The 16,098-nt window shown below is 26.5% G+C and overlaps 1 protein-coding gene across 5 annotated transcripts in view; it reads left to right on the top strand.

The window, feature by feature from the left end:
* Ino80 (chromatin-remodeling ATPase INO80) overlaps positions 1 to 16,098 on the top strand; it is a 56,596-nt gene that overhangs the window by 336 nt on the left and 40,162 nt on the right. For 2 of the 5 annotated variants that reach the window (XM_087159871.1, XM_087159868.1), the window contains exons 2-11: positions 3,497 to 3,644; positions 3,734 to 3,822; positions 6,446 to 6,513; positions 6,589 to 6,720; positions 10,486 to 10,606; positions 11,516 to 11,565; positions 12,921 to 13,097; positions 13,691 to 13,744; positions 13,923 to 14,126; positions 14,219 to 14,408. In XM_087159871.1, coding sequence (XP_087015997.1) covers positions 3,499 to 3,644; positions 3,734 to 3,822; positions 6,446 to 6,513; positions 6,589 to 6,720; positions 10,486 to 10,606; positions 11,516 to 11,565; positions 12,921 to 13,097; positions 13,691 to 13,744; positions 13,923 to 14,126; positions 14,219 to 14,408 — 1,231 coding nt within the window. In that variant the 5' untranslated portion in view covers positions 3,497 to 3,498. Of the gene's footprint in view, positions 1 to 4; positions 127 to 3,496; positions 3,645 to 3,733; positions 3,823 to 6,445; positions 6,514 to 6,588; positions 6,721 to 10,485; positions 10,607 to 11,515; positions 11,566 to 12,920; positions 13,098 to 13,690; positions 13,745 to 13,922; positions 14,127 to 14,218; positions 14,409 to 16,098 lie in introns of those variants that run through there. The other 3 variants (XM_087159873.1, XM_087159870.1, XM_087159869.1) reach the window with 2 other exon arrangements.

Here is a 16,098-nt window from a genome sequence, read left to right as displayed (position 1 = left end):
GTTTTGGTTTAAATCTTCTCTTTACTTGACTGATTCGTCTGCTCTGTAGGTTTCGAAATATTAATAGGCCTAAAACTATTTCGCATGCAAAAGAATCGATTTTATCGCTCTGTTTTCTCAAACAATGTATGTTTATAAAAAATAATCACTTTGAACTCTAAAATTTAAGTATAATAAGTCTTCTGACAGATTCATATTTAATTTTATGCTTATGTATTTTGCATAGTTTATCGAAAGTAAATATTAGAGATTTGTAAACATTGTAGCTACAAGTGATAATAAACAATTTATTTAAGAATGAATTTTATCTTGTGCAGTTCGACCTAAAATATAAAATATTTGTTAAACCCTCAAACCCAATGATTACAAAATGTCATTAGCTATAAATATTAAATGGATTATTATAAGAATGCGGCGATTGAATTTGGTGACATTCACAGAGAAACTACTATAATTCTAAATTTAGATACACATCAAATAATTTTGAACTTATTCTTTACAGTTGAATTCGTTACAATAAAAGAAAAAATTATATTAGTTACATATTACGATTTTTTTATTAACGTTTATTTTAAGTTATTTATCTAAACTTCTTGGGTTTTTAAAATAAAAAATTAAATATGTATGTTCATATTTAAAAGGAAAGCAAATAATAGTTTTATGATAATTAAAATTAAAGTAGGCAATTTTTTTTTAATTGACTGGTGATATTAATTATTTAAAACAGGAGCTCATATTGAAGTGAGACTAACAGAATATGTGTCCTAAACTATTATGTAAATGCTGCTTGACAATTTTAGGAAACTAACTAGGCAGATAAATCCGTAATAATTTATCATTTCAAAGATATTTATAGTTAGTACATATTTTCTGTATGCTGTAATATGTTAATGTGTTTAAATTAAGGATAGTATCAGTATCTATGCCAAGATTTGTAACTTGCAGGGGGAGATTTCCGTATCGCGATCTGTGGCAGAATAATCACCAAGTCTTTGAAACTTCCGGGCAGTGGCCAATGAGAAACTTAAAAAAACATCACAGAAAGGGACCAACGCTACAGGTATAACTCATAGCCACCCCCGGCAAACATCTACATGTTTTTTTTTTTTAAATTTGCAAGTTTAAAATCTATTTGGCATCTTGGCGATTGTAGTTGGCTGGACAGATCACGATACGGAAATATCCCCGCTTTGATTAACTTTTATAATTAGTTTCAATTCTTTTGTCCCAAACTCCTTTTGGTAAAATTTGTTTAAAAATCACTGATTTTTTTTTAAATTCATTTTAATAGAACTCTATCTTGATTTATAGTATAGGCATAAGTTAGGTAAAAAACTGAAAATAGAAATCGAAAAATATGTTCAAAGACACTTTTTAAATAATTAGAAGAAAGAATGTTATTAATGTTTTGTAAAAATATTGAACGATTTTTAAATCATGTAAATATGAATATAGACATTTAATTTAAAAACTGTGTCAACTCAAATCTCAATGTTTCATTTTATTTTAAAATCATTATAAAAGAGTGTGTGTTTTCATTACAGAAAAAAAATGGAAGAGAATTTCTCACCCTTTCTCAAAAACAGGGGGAGATTTCTAAAAATTAAAAAAACACAAATAGACTTGAAAAAAAATATTTCTTTAATTATAATTTCATTTTTAGCATCTTTGAATAGCTTTTTTAAAATATTGAATATTTTTGCTGCATCATCATGTGGAAAATGTTCCATATCTACTTTTTCATCAGCTATTCACATTAGGTTGCTCAAATGCTTATCAGTCAATCTGTTACGAAATTTTGTCCTAAATCGGTTTTGGGTGCTAAATGACCTTGCAACAGATGCTGACTTATCCTCTACATCTGCCAGCTTAGGCTTTTCAATTATTTCTGTTATAGAATAGAGAAGTTCGTTGGAAGTTATTTCGATGTTCATACTTCATGCTATGTCTTCCAGCATAGCATAGTTTTCACAGCCTTTAATTTTTACAAATTGCTGTAAATTGTCGATGAGAGAGTTTGGTAATTCATTAAGAGCTGAAAAATAAAAATAGTGCTGACTTTAAATAACTTATAATAAAGGACTCATTTTTTTTTCTCAACTGATTTTTTATTTAGCTGAAAAATATCCGTATTTGTTTCGTTTTGATTGTTTCTACCGACATTTGTTTAATTTTCATTTGTCCGTTATGGAGTAGAAGATGTTTCCTTAACAAGGTATTTGTCCATCTTACATTCATGCACAAAAAATGTTAGCGTCTTACATGAATAAACTTTACCGACAGTAAACACGTGGTTGCAGAGAAATGTGTTCTGAAAGGGGTTCTCTGGTTAGGGGTGGATGGTGTTCTGCTGTTTGCACCTGTTCTGAACAATGCTGGTAAATAGGGAAGCTAGATAACAAGGACCAATGTTGAAAATGATGAAAGATCAAGGAAGAAAAGTGAAACGGATTTTATTTAAAATGGTGAAAGACGAAATTTTTTCCAAAATTCGCGAGATTCGTCATTTTGAAATTGATTGATAGAGTGCGCTTACTTCTCGCGTTAATCATTTTTTAATGTGAGAAAAGAAGAAAATATGCTAGATTCTCGTGCTGTAGTGAAAATACTGTAATATAATGTTTAAGTTAATAATTGCTATATGTAAGAGACATATGAAGTTATGATTGGTTAATTTTTTAATAATATGTTAAAGAAATATAATATGACTCTCGATATTTGGTTTTAAAAGCAGGGGAATATGAATTTCCTTGTTTAATTTATAACTGTGTGAATACAAATCTCAATGTTTGATTTTAAAATTGCATGATTATGAATCTCTCTTCTTTCGCTAATCTATCCACTACCTCAGTACCTGGGATATTCATTTGTGGTAGGATCCATTGGAGGGGAATTGGAGAGAGTCCTTAGTTAGTGTAGAATAGAAATACTGGTTTTGTCTCTCGCAGAAGACCAGCCACTTAGATGTTCGATAAAATCCATAATTTAAAAAAATCACTTTCGTAGGACAAGATTAAGCCCTACATTAATTGCAGTTGACTGACTACTAAAGACAGAATCAAGGTTGCATTGCTTAAGTGTAGTCTCAAGGAAAGGGGTTATAATGTAAATATCGCTGTTCCTGCAATCTTCTGTACTATTACTGTCACTATAGACTCACTCACAATCTTTAGTAATAAAATTCAATGATTCCTCATTTTTAAGCTGGTTAACATCTGAAACTATACATGAGCCAATCTAGTCTAAGATGTTCATCATGGTAGGTTTGCTTGTTTGCAGAGAAATTCAAATCAAAGTGGAAGAAAACTCTTGAGTCCCCCCAAAGAATCAATACAAGATTTCAAAGAGTTTAATTATGTCAATAAATTGCCTGAAATATAGTAAGTTATGTAAGGCCAATTTGACTTGTGATCTTTATCATGATGATAAAAATTTGTGTAAAGTATTACCAAGTTTATTACTAAATTTCAATGGTAATGAACCTCTGACTTTTTAGGTATGGCTAGTAGGGCTGAAACAGAGGCCTCCATAAATAATGATCATGGCTTACTTGCAAAACCATTGCATCTTCAAAGATTAGAAAATGCTGTTCGGTTGGAACCCTTTCTAGATTACATTCAAAATGTCTTCAGTGAGTCTGCTAGGTAATTATAGTTTCGAACTACTTATAGTAATTGTTAATATTCATCACTTATTTTGCATTGTTGTATGTATATATATTTAAATCTTTTAGTAGTGATGCTGACAATGCGGATGACTTTAGTCGCTCTGATTTTGAGTTGGATGAAGACATTTTTAAGGAGAAGTTTAATTATAGACAGGGTAAATTTTGACTTTATCATTATTTTGTTGATGTCTAGTTAGAAAACTTTAGTTCTTTTTTAGATAGAAATTGAAGAATCTACTATAATCGTAAATTTATCTTCACTGTGATTTTATAAATAAATTTTCAGATTTTGTTTGCTTTTTTTTTCATGTATGTCATTCAGTGTTTAATTTTCAATAAATTTGATTGTGTACCGCATTAATGTATTAAACATTCTTGCTGAATTTATCATTGTCCTCATATCTTTGATTTTTCTTAAGAATTTTTTTTTTTTTCCTGATCTTTAGCTTTTTATTCTTGATTTTTGTGTGTCTATAGAACATCCTATTTTCTACAAATAGCTTAAACTTAGGACATGGTTTAGACCAATAACCTTACCCGCAGGATTCATTATTTCAAACTCTTTGACAATTCAGCCATTTTACAAAAAAAGAACTCAATTGTGTATTTATTCTATGTTGATAAATTCAAGGGTCGTACCCAGTTGGGCAAAATAACAAAAATGTAACAACTAGACAGTAGCAAAATTTCCTATTTCCTAGGCTTATTTATTATTTTCAGCATATTCAGTCACAAATTGTAAAAGGAGGAGTTTTTGGTTTCACGTTTATTAATTCAGCTAAATATAAAAATTATTAATTTTTGAGAAAATGGCCACTGTTAAAAATGCAATAACAGTAGCAAAATTTCCAATTTCATAGGCTTATTCATTATTTTCAACATATTCAGTCACAATTCCTTGAGTGGAGATTTTAATTTCACAATTATTGATTCAGCTAAATATAAAAATTATCGATTTCAACCAACAATATTGTAATCTTATAGAATTTTTAAATGTTGATTTGAGGGTTCATTCACTTATGTTCAAAATGACTTATGTACAAAAAAAAAATTAAGCATTATATTTGCTGTTTTTGTTTCAAGATAATTGAAACCCTTCTTTAAAATTGTTTGACTCGTTTTTAAACTTGATGGAAACTCAACAAATTTTAGTTAAATATTAGTCTGAGAGAATGTTAACTATTTGATGCTGGTTATTTTCTTTAATACAACAGTACTATGAATATTTTCTACTGTTCAATTTCATGAAGTGATCAATCTATCAAAATAGAGATCTGACTATTCCATCAACTTCCAAGAGTTAAGATTTTAAGGGAGACAAATCCGATCAAACTGTTGCCTCACGACTCATTAGCGGACATTTGAAGTGTTTGACCTTTGGGTCTGGTAGTAGGGTCTTCCCAACCAAGTGCATGATCAATCCTCCTTCTCCCAATTTTTTTTTAAAAAATACCCATATTATGACATAAGTTTGAATCTCTTGTACATTCGATATGGTGTTTTAATCGTTAATTCGACAGTTATTGAAATGAATTTTCTCATCTTATCAACAACAAAAAAAATATTTTTCAATTTAAAAAAAAAAAAAAAAAAACAATTTTAATTCTATGCAAAAGTCAAATCACTTATTTGATTATTTATTTTTAATGTGACGATTTCATTCTTTTTTCTGCGTCAATTTTTCAACTTTTTATTGCTAGTGCTACCAATTTCCAAGTGATTTTAATTCTGGTAATTTCTCAGTTGTTATTATTTCTACACGTAAAATTTGAGTCACGCATTTAAATAATCTCTTATTGACAAGCTTCATTTTTGCCGGTAGTATTGTAATTTCGTGTGTTGTTTCAATCGTATTTTTGGCAATTGTTGATGAGTTGCACATACTTTTTTAATATCCCGAAATATTTCTGACAATATGGTAAATTCAATATCCCGACATATTTCTGACAATTTGGTAAATTCAAATTGCGCATTTGAATATTTAATTTTTAATGCAATGATCCTATCAATTTTTTTTTGTCAATTTTTGCTATTAATTTTCTTGTAAATATATAGTCCAATATTTTTAATACAATATTAATTATTGCAACAATGGAATTTAGAAAGGAAATATGTATTTAGTACCTCCTTTTTGAAAACCCTGATTCATATGATTTAGCCCTCAGTTTTTTCCTCCCAGTTGTTACTACTACGAATTTCACGATTTTTAATTAATTTTTTTTAACGTTATGATGACTTTAAAAGTGCAAAAAAAGAAATAATTTGGTGTGTTTTCCTCCTACAAAATACAAGCATATTGCCCATAGTATTATAATAAAAAATATTATATAATCGATTTAAAAAGTTATAAAGGATTTTATTTTATCTGAATAAATTTTTTTAAACCCTGCACTACTCTTACTTTAAATTGGTAAATTCCCTATTTGTTACTATGAAATTATCTTGCAGAAAGATATGTGTGCTAGAGAGTTTAGTCGCAGAAAACCCAAAAAATGTATGCCCCTGCATTCGTTTGAAAAGTTATATGAAATTAGTCTTATTGTAGCTGATATAATTATTATAGTGTAATTTTAATCTGTGTTATCTTTTTTTCTTTTGTTCCTCTGTTTGTCAGGTTTTTTTTTTTTTTTTTTTTTTTTACCAATCTCTCTGTTTGGATAAAACTTCAAATATTTTTATTATGAAAGATTCACATCTATAATAAAATATCTGTTTGTGGACATTTACATGTTGAAATACTCTTTAATATTATGTATATTTTCTTTTTGTTTTTCTTAGAGAGGAGATGTGATAGACTCAGATTGTATAATTTCAGCAAAGTTAAGAAAAATAGAATGTGGCTAAAGGTTTGTAGTATTAACATATATGCATGGTAATATTTTAATAATTGCTATTTCTTAATAATATTTTTTCTTTATTAGGACATTTTGCTTAGTGATTCATCTGATAGTGATGACAGTAGTGGCTCAATCACTGAAGAAGATCTTAGGGATATGTTGAAACTTCATAAGCTTCAAAAATCAGCTCAAGATACGTTTCACAAAAATACAGATGTAAGTTTCATTGGTGGAAATGTGATCAAACCTTCAGCTCATCATAATGCACATTAGTTTTAAAACTAAGTTTTAAATTATTGCAATATTTCCGTTTGTTTAGAAATAGTATATGTTTAGAAACATAGTTTGGTGTTTGAATTATTGACAAAAATGTAACAAGTTTAATAAAATCCGGACAAATTTTACTGCACTTACCACAGATCCAGGATTGTCAACTACAAAACTTTTTTCAAAATATTTTATAGAGGGGTAATCAATAATTACTGAAGTTTTCAGAATTTATGGTAATTTGATTGCAGTATGCCATTTTATAGTTACTAAATTAAGAAATTAAAAGAAATATAATAATGGGTAGTTTGAAAAGTAAAAAATTTTCTGTGTGTCATTATTTTAGATCAAATGACTAAAACCAGATTGCTATTAAAAAGATGCCTTTCTCATGGCTCTAAAGGGAAAGAAATACTTGTAATTTTTCTATTCTCATTTGAAAATAATGAAAAATAAAGAATATTGAAGTAAGAAATGTTGGGTTTTTTTTCTGCAGAAATAATTTTTTTTCCTGCAGAATTAGTTTCAAAAGATGCCTTTCTCACACATTAAAAGTTCGGGAAATGCTCATGACTTTTCTATTCTTATTTGAATATTTACTTTCTTTGCAGTATGCTATTTTGTAGTTACTAAATTAAGAAATTAAAAGAAATATAATGGGTAGTTTGATAAGTAAAATTCTTTTGTGTGTCATTATTTTAATCAATGACTTGCTATTAAATTCATTTTAAAAAATATAGAAAATTTGTCTTACTTTTTAATACATTTGGCGTAGTGAAAGCAAAAAATATAGCCTTTCGAAAGTAAATAATTCAAAGTTTTTCGAAACAGTCTCATTTTTTAAACATATTTAGAGGTACTGATGATAAAACTAAAAGTGCACATTTTTCTTTAAATCAATTAAAAGATAAGTGGTAAAAATTTGCTAATAAAAAGTCTTAGATGCGTTTCATACATTGTACAGTATATTATTCAAAATTCATAATCTGACAATATTCTGGATTTAAGGCATAAACTTAAAATAGCAAAAATATAATGTGCAATGAAAGAATTTTGATTAAACAATAGTATAGAATAAGTGTAAAATTTATTTCTAAATTACTATTTTTCCTTTATTGCAAAACTAAACTATTTTTTAATACCAAATAGTTTTAGTTGTTCAATTTTGTTAAAATATTTCTGTTTTTCTTTTAGATTTCTTTTATTTTGGATTGGGGACACTATCTTTTTATTTGTATTTACTATCAAAATACATTTGTGTAATAAAAAAATGATTTTTCTCTCTCATTGAAATATATAAAATGGGCATTACTTATATCTTTAAAGCAGGGTTCGTTGATTTAAATCACGATTTAAATCATGATTTAAATCAAATGATTTTTTTTTAAAAAATCATTGATTTAAATCAAATGATTTTTTTAAAAAAATCATTGATTTAAATCAACTAATTTTTTTTATCTATATGTATTGATTTTAAAAGTTTAAAAACAATGTTTTAAATTTTTGATACTTTTATTGTTTTCTTTTCTTAGCATTAAAATTTAATTTAAATAAATTGCTGCATTAATTAATTTTAGTTAACGAAATTACTTTCTTGGTGTGTGTTAAATTCCAACACATTTGTAATTACATTTTTAAAAATATTTTGATTCTTGAGATTGAAAGTACAGATTAAAGTAAACATTTAATACTGTCTTAATATAGACTTGCATAGCTGTAGAAAGTAATTAATAAACATGAATTTTTTTCAAAAAATAATACAATAATGTTAATTAAAATTCTACCTTTTGAATGAAAAAGCGTGAATTAAAATCTACATCATATTTTATTGGTGGAAAATGTATATTTCTGAAGCTTGAGGTTATATTAAAAAGAAATTACCCTAATACGCCAAAAACAGAAAAAGAAAAAAAAAAGGGGCTGATGAATTCAGATGTTTTTTTTCCTTATATAGGGTCATTCTTCCCTTTCAAACTCTTTCGAAGTCTATTTGATGCAGTAGGGTTATTAATTGGTATTTTTTTGTCATAATATGTTTACAGTATCTTTGACATTATCTGATTTTCTATAAAGAAATTTTGCGAAAAAAAATTCCAATGAATACATAGAATTTCTAATTTTTTTTTTTTTTTTTTTTAGCTTAACTTATCTATTTTGATATAGAATTAAAAATGAATATTTTAATATAAAAATATATAGATTAAATATTTATTTTTTGATGAATGACTACATTTATAAACACAGTCTGCTATATTTATTTTGTCATTTTAAAAATCAAGAGGAAAAAAAAAAGAAATCACAATTTTAAATTAAAGTTATGGTTTGCTAACTGAAACTTTGTTTTAATAGTTTAATAGTCCAAGCCGGTACCTTTACAAATTCAACTTTAGGAAAAATGATAGAATAATCACACAAAATACTTTTTCTTAAAATTTTATTTTTGTGTCTCGTAAGAAACAATAAATCCATATTTTTGCTATATTTGTGTGGACTTTTTAATATAATTTTTAATTTTCACAAGAAAGGTACCTCTCAGAAAAACCCAGACAGACCCCTGAAGCATTCTTTAAATTCTCTATTTCATCTAGTCTTTAAATTTTAATCATGCATTTGTTTCAAAATGGTTGCTATGCATTCAAAGCCATGCATTATAATGAAAAATTATTTTAGTTAGAGCTTCTAAAATATTGTTACAATATAGTTTTAATATTAAGTTAATTTGATTTAACATTTATAATTTTTTTTAATCATAAATTAAAGTTCTTACAGCGTATTTGAATAAAAATCTGATTTAAATAAAAAAAATCCGATTTAAATCAAAAAAATCTGATTCTTTTGATTTTTTTTAAAAAAATCAAAAAAATCGCGAACCCTGCTTTAAAGTAGCTAATGTTAGGAATTAAGTGGGATGTTTTTTAATGAATACTAATTAATGTTTCTTTGCGTGTGCTTAATATTACCTTTAACTGAATTAATTGAAAAGACATATTAGAACTATGTATCCATTTTTTCTGCTGCATCTGAGAAAATTGTGTGTGTTTTCTTTAGAAAAAATATTGAGAAATTTTTTAAAAATTAACAAAACAAAAATGGCGATGAATGTGATATATCTGCAAATATTAGTTCTTAAAAGTATTTGTATTAGGTGGTTCCATCTTAAGCTGTACTTCATAATCTGTGTTTGCAGTGTCTGTTATGTTGCTCATCAAAAAGCATATTCTCTCTCCTTTATGTAGTTGAAAGAAATCAAAAAAAGAAGAAAAAAAATAGTATTAATGGCAATGAATGACATATTTAACATAAGCGATATATAATAATAAATGAAATTTCACTAATCCCTAAATTGAAAAATTTTTAAACTGAGCATAAAATTTGGAAATAATAAATCTATAATTTGACTAATCAGTTGATTTTACTTTAGCTTTTTTTTTTTTTTTTGTTACAGAATAAAAAAAATTTCTGTGTCCAATCCTAAAAACACATAAATATAAAAATGAACAAAAGCAATTGCTAGAGTTAGCTAGAAAAAATATTCCCATTTATATTAATTTAAAAAAAAAAAAAAAAAACTTTTACATTATAATCTTCTAAAGCTAATCTCATTGTATTGTTATACTTAAGCCAGTTCCCATTGCGTAGACAATAATTTTTTGCATTAAAGTATAATAAGTGATTGCTTAAAATAATTTAAAATGGGTTTTTTTTTCCTCCTAGCTTCGACAATATCAATACTATGGATCTGGTCTTTTATCAAATTGTGATAAGTTTTATGAACATCAAAAACTTGTTCTAGGTTCCAAAAAACTGAAGGAAAAGAAAAATGAAAAACGAAAAGGTAAAAAATTGTGTTTAATTAGCAATGGTACTTATAAATTATTTACTTGGATGTCCATATTTGCCAAATTAACAAAATTCCCTTTTATGTTCCACTCTTTATTGAATGTTTGAAAATGTGTCTTTCTCTGAAATAGAGTCAGGTGGTATATGTTTAAAAAAAAAAAACATATATTTTCTCCTTTTTAATTGAGATAATATGTTTAATATTTTTCGAGACGTTTACTGGGATTACTCAAACATTTTTATTTCAGTTTTAGAAACTGATAAAAAAAATTTAATGTCTATGAACTATTTGTTTATGATAAATTTATACAGTATGTCAGTTTAAGCTGTTGATGAACTTTCTTTTAATATCATTAATTACTGACAAAAAATATTAATTTTAGTTTGAAATGATAGAGGGACATCTAAAGATCTACATGTAAATTTAAGAATAAATTTCAAAATTCTATTTATTATTAATTATATTCTGGGATGGAGTAAAGTGGATCTATGGTTAGGCTTAGCTAAGTGTTATATGATGTGGATATTTTTTTTACTTCTCTATTCTCTTTAGTAAGTATCTAATTCTCGATATTTTATAATGAAATAACTAAAAATTTACTTGTTCGATTATAACCTTGCATAGTATGTAAGACTGAAAACAAAATATCTTTTAAATTTTATTTTTTAGAAAGAAGAATGATATAGCAATATAACTGACATATTATAAAAAATGTACTAAAATAGCATGATGGTAGAACTTAGTGAGCATATTTAAAGATATAGATGAATTTTCACTCATGTTTCTACCTTCATAAAACAGTTTATCATCCAAAAAAGAAAAAACTTTTTTAAAATGACTAAATTGAAAAAAAATACATGTGCGTAGAATTTAATGCCTATCTACAATTTTTATTTTCTTTAGCAAAATTAAAGAAAAAGACTGAAGGGAGCAAGTCTGTAAAAGAAGAATCAGTAAGTCTTTAACTTAATAGTACCTGATCTAAAAAATTTTAGTAACAAAAGTATAAATTATTATTTAATTCATTCATATAGATCATAAAAAATGACTGGGAATCTTAAAAATTATTGAATATTTCTGACTACTCTCATTTTCAATAGATCTTGAAACAAGTTTTGGATTTATGTCATGATCAAAATTTTTAAGAAGTCTTAAATTTCAGTGAAAAGTACTCAAAGATATTACTTATTTATCTTTTTCTCAAAGATCTTTGACTCATTTGGTATCATACGTTGTAAAATAAGCTTTAGTTTTCTTCTAGTTCTTTTTTATTCTGGGTATCATGGGAGAGCGACACAATTCCATCATAGTTAATGTTATTTGGTGATCATATTACCGCCTTTTGCGTGTCGTTTTTTAAACTCTGATATTTTTAATACATTATTACGACATATGAATTTCGAAGTAATCACTTTGTGACACATTTGATTCACGACAAATCCATCATAAATTCACGTCATTTCCACTTGTTATTTTCTTATTCTGATAATTTTTATACAATGCTATTACGACAATCGAGTTGCTCAATTTATGGTGTCACTTTTTGACTTGTTTAATTTAGATAGATCTATCATTTTATTTTATTTTTTTGGCAACTATTTGTCTTTTATTGTCTGTTTCTTCGTGATTTTTTCAATTCCAATGTAATCTGATGTTATGGCAACCTAATAATTACTTATCGTTTTTTCATTCAGTTCAGTATTGTTTTTAAAATCCCAATATTTTTCTAAAGTTATTATTACGATACACAACATTTTTGAAATTTGAGAATTATGCTCATTTTAAAACCTATTTATAGAATGTGTGAATTAACTGAGGAGTTATTTTTTATTTACACTTTTTATCTTTTAAAAAAAAAAAATTTTTTTCATGATAAAATTACGAACTTAGTATAATTTTGGTCTCTTTAAAAGCTATGCAAATATTTGTGAATTTTTTGATAGAAGCCCTTTACAGTTCCTAGCACCCTTTCCTTTTTAAGATCTAGAATGAATTCTGTGAGTTGATAAATTCTAAATGTTAGAAATTCTCTGAAACCTTATTTTAATCATATGCCTTGTTATGATTAAATTTTAAATATTTAAATTGTACTTTCTAATTGTATGAATCCTACTTTCCAATTGTCTGAATCATATTTACATTTATTATAGTAGTCTAATAAAATAATTTTTTGAAATTCTAAATTTTTTGTATATAGATACCATTTTTTTTTATTCTTATTTTCTAACAAGTGGTAGTTTATTGCTTTTAATTCCTTTATTGTTGTATATTATACTTTCTTTATTTTAAATATAATGTTAATCACTAGGATGTCATAACAAACAATAAAAAAGCAGAAGCAAAGGGGCGTAAAAGTGAAGATACTGGTGATACTCCTGTTCAAAAACAGCACTCAAAGAAAAAAAATTCTGTTTCTCATGAAGCTGTCATGAATATGAAAAGAAAAAGGCTATATGTTTCTATAGGAAAGAAAGAAATTGCTAGGGTATGTTTGTTTTTGTTTTTTTAATTATCTTAATTTCAAAAAGAAAAATGAATTTTTTCCTTAAGTTGAGCTATTTACTCTGATAGTGTCATAAATTCTACACTTGTTTTATTATTTGCCTATATCCCAATGCACGTTCAAGTATATTTCTCTTAAGCTAAGTTTTTTTTATAAAAGTAAGCAGTTTTTAATATTAGTTTATGCATCAAATCATTTGCTATAGAGTATCATTACTTAAGTTTTGTTATCTAAGCGTTATATTTTATTGAAAGTAAGTGTGCGAAAACATTGCATGATAATAAAATATATATATATATATATATTATTTATCTTTTATATTCAGTATTTAAAATTATTTTAAATGCAATACGCATAATTTTTATCATTTGTTTTATACTATATTAGTTGACACCCTGCTTTTAGCAGACAAAATCAATGGTGTTTATACAAATTAGTATGAAAAAACTAATTCACATAAAATCTAAATTCTTACTTCTATAAACAAGCTTAAACTGTTTTTCACCAATTAACTTTGATTATCCAAAGTAATCAAATCTACTAACTTAGTTTTTACTGTTTTTTTTTCCTTTTAGGCCCAGAAACAGATGTTTACTACACATAAAGAAACACTATCTACCGCAAAAAAGGTTTGTGTTTAAATTTATTACTATTTAATTCTTATTCTATAAAAGATCATTGTCTATGAAACTTCTTAGTATTATTATAAACATTAAAATCTAAGTATCATTTATTTCCATAACTATTATTCATTTTTAAAAAAAAGCAAGTTCTTATAAACATCTTTTTTATTATTCATATTTTTAGCTAGCCCAAGCTTGCCAAAGGGAAGTAAGAAAATCAGTCTTAGTTTCCCAAAAACTTGTTAAAGATGTCCCGGCCCGTGCTCGCCGCCTCACTAAAGAAATGATGCTGTATTGGAAACGCTATGATAAAGTGGAAAAAGAACATCGCAAAAGAGCTGAAAAAGAAGCTCAAGAGCAGTTACGTCTTGATATCGAACTCAGAGAGGTATACTCTTGTTTTGTAGTCCTTTCCAATTTCTGTTGATATAAAAATTATTATCGTTGTAAAAAAATTTTAATTCTCAAATTTGTTGTTAGGCTAAGAGGCAGCAGAGGAAGCTCAATTTTTTAATCACCCAAACCGAATTATATGCTCATTTTATGAGCCGAAAAATGTCTTCCTCTTTGAAAGATGCCCAAGAGGAGCAGATTCTTATGCAACTAGATGAACCAAAAGTTGATTCTGATGTACCTTCAACTTCGATTTTGAAAAGTGATGATGAATATAGTAAGTAATCAAAATTTTAAACATATTTGCAAAAGCATCCTATTGGTATAGTTATAAATCTGCATAATTCTGTTAAATTTCTGCTTATCTACTTTGTTTATTTATTGATTAGTTGTTATTCTTTTCTTATTATTTTAACAACAAAACAGGATACAGTAGAAGATCTATATAACGCAATTCTCCATAAACAATATTAACTTTCCAATTTCTTCCTCCGAACTTGATAAAATTTTTGGTTTTTAGTTTTAATGTTAAATATTGATAATTTTACTTTTATTCTGTAAATAATAAATACATAAGTGTATATCTTTGTGTTCTAAACTATTTGCAATTATATATTATTTTAAATCATTTATATTAATCTGTTCCAGATAAATTGACATGTTTAGTAGCTTAGTTTTATGATTTGTGAAATGATCTATCTAACACAAAATTCTTAAGTAATGCAAAGCGTCAGGTTTCAGAGTTTGTGTTATACAGATCTTCTACTGTATTATTGTAAAGTTTCTTTTGTTTCGTATAAATATGATTTTTAATTCTATTAGAAATTGTTTGTTGCAAGCCTTTTATTGTTTTATTTACTTGTGCAAGACAGAAGTCAATGGAATCATCACCCTGAGCATCTTTATAATTGTGATTGTAGTTAGTCTAATTTTATATTGGAAGTAACATCACTGTAGTATTTAAGCATATTTTGGCCACAACAGTTACGCTTGCCTTTCTTACGACTGAGTTATATTTTATAGGAGATAATTGAACTAAATCATTTTTAAAAAAATCATCACTTTATTATTTTGTAAATTTTATTAGAAACAATATGGCCGTATATAGTTATTAAAATAAAATGCTCCTGAAATGTGAAGATTTTCCTCTCATCAAGAATTTCGTAATGGTCAGGCTGAGTGGCAAAGCCCCCCACCCTAGTCCTAACGTAAAGCATTAAAAAGTGAGTGAATTGTTACCAACAAACAGTTAGGAGCATGGAAAGAGATACACGGTTAGCGATTTATCGAAAGATACAATAGCCAAAAACAAAGCCAACTCCTTTAAATTAATATTACATTTTAAATAGTTTGGCTAAGGCTAATCGCCTAAAAGACCGTGAGAATTAATATAACCCTGCCACTGAAGCATTTTTGTAGTGAGAAAAATAAAGTGTTATAAATATATTTTGATGTTTGATTTAGTCGCGAAAGTGAATCAATTAGTTTTACATTTGTATTGAATTAAAAAGTTAACTGTTACATTGATTGTTAAAAAGAGAAGAAAAAAATATTTATATTTGCTTTTTATGAAATGTAATGGAAATTAGACAGTTGGTTTAATTGAATTAAAATTAGATTATGAATGATTAAAAAAAAATTAAATTTATGAAATGAAGGAAAATTTTAAAAGCTAGGAAATATGTAATGCCTATTATGGCATCACAATAATCAAACTCTTTACTTTTCATTGATTGTTAATATTAGTTGAACAATTTTCCGTGTGCCATTTAGGCTAAAATAAGCAGCCACTATTAAACTTGGTCAAAGATGACGACATGCTTATTCGTGAAAATATAAGAATTTGTCATTAGAAGTTAGTATTCTGCTCATAAATGTTAGCACAAAATGTAGAAATGGTTTTGATCTTTCAACCAAAACTGTTTTTAAATTTTATGTTGACAACTTGATTCTTTTTCTGAAGAGGA

This window comes from Parasteatoda tepidariorum, chromosome 3 (assembly GCF_982258835.1).
Source record: "Parasteatoda tepidariorum strain Cologne lab strain chromosome 3, Ptep-v5.0, whole genome shotgun sequence".
NCBI classification, from domain to species: Eukaryota; Metazoa; Arthropoda; class Arachnida; order Araneae; family Theridiidae; genus Parasteatoda; species Parasteatoda tepidariorum.
The sequence above is the reverse complement of the archived record's forward strand: the minus strand, read 5'-3'. Positions and strand labels throughout refer to the sequence as shown.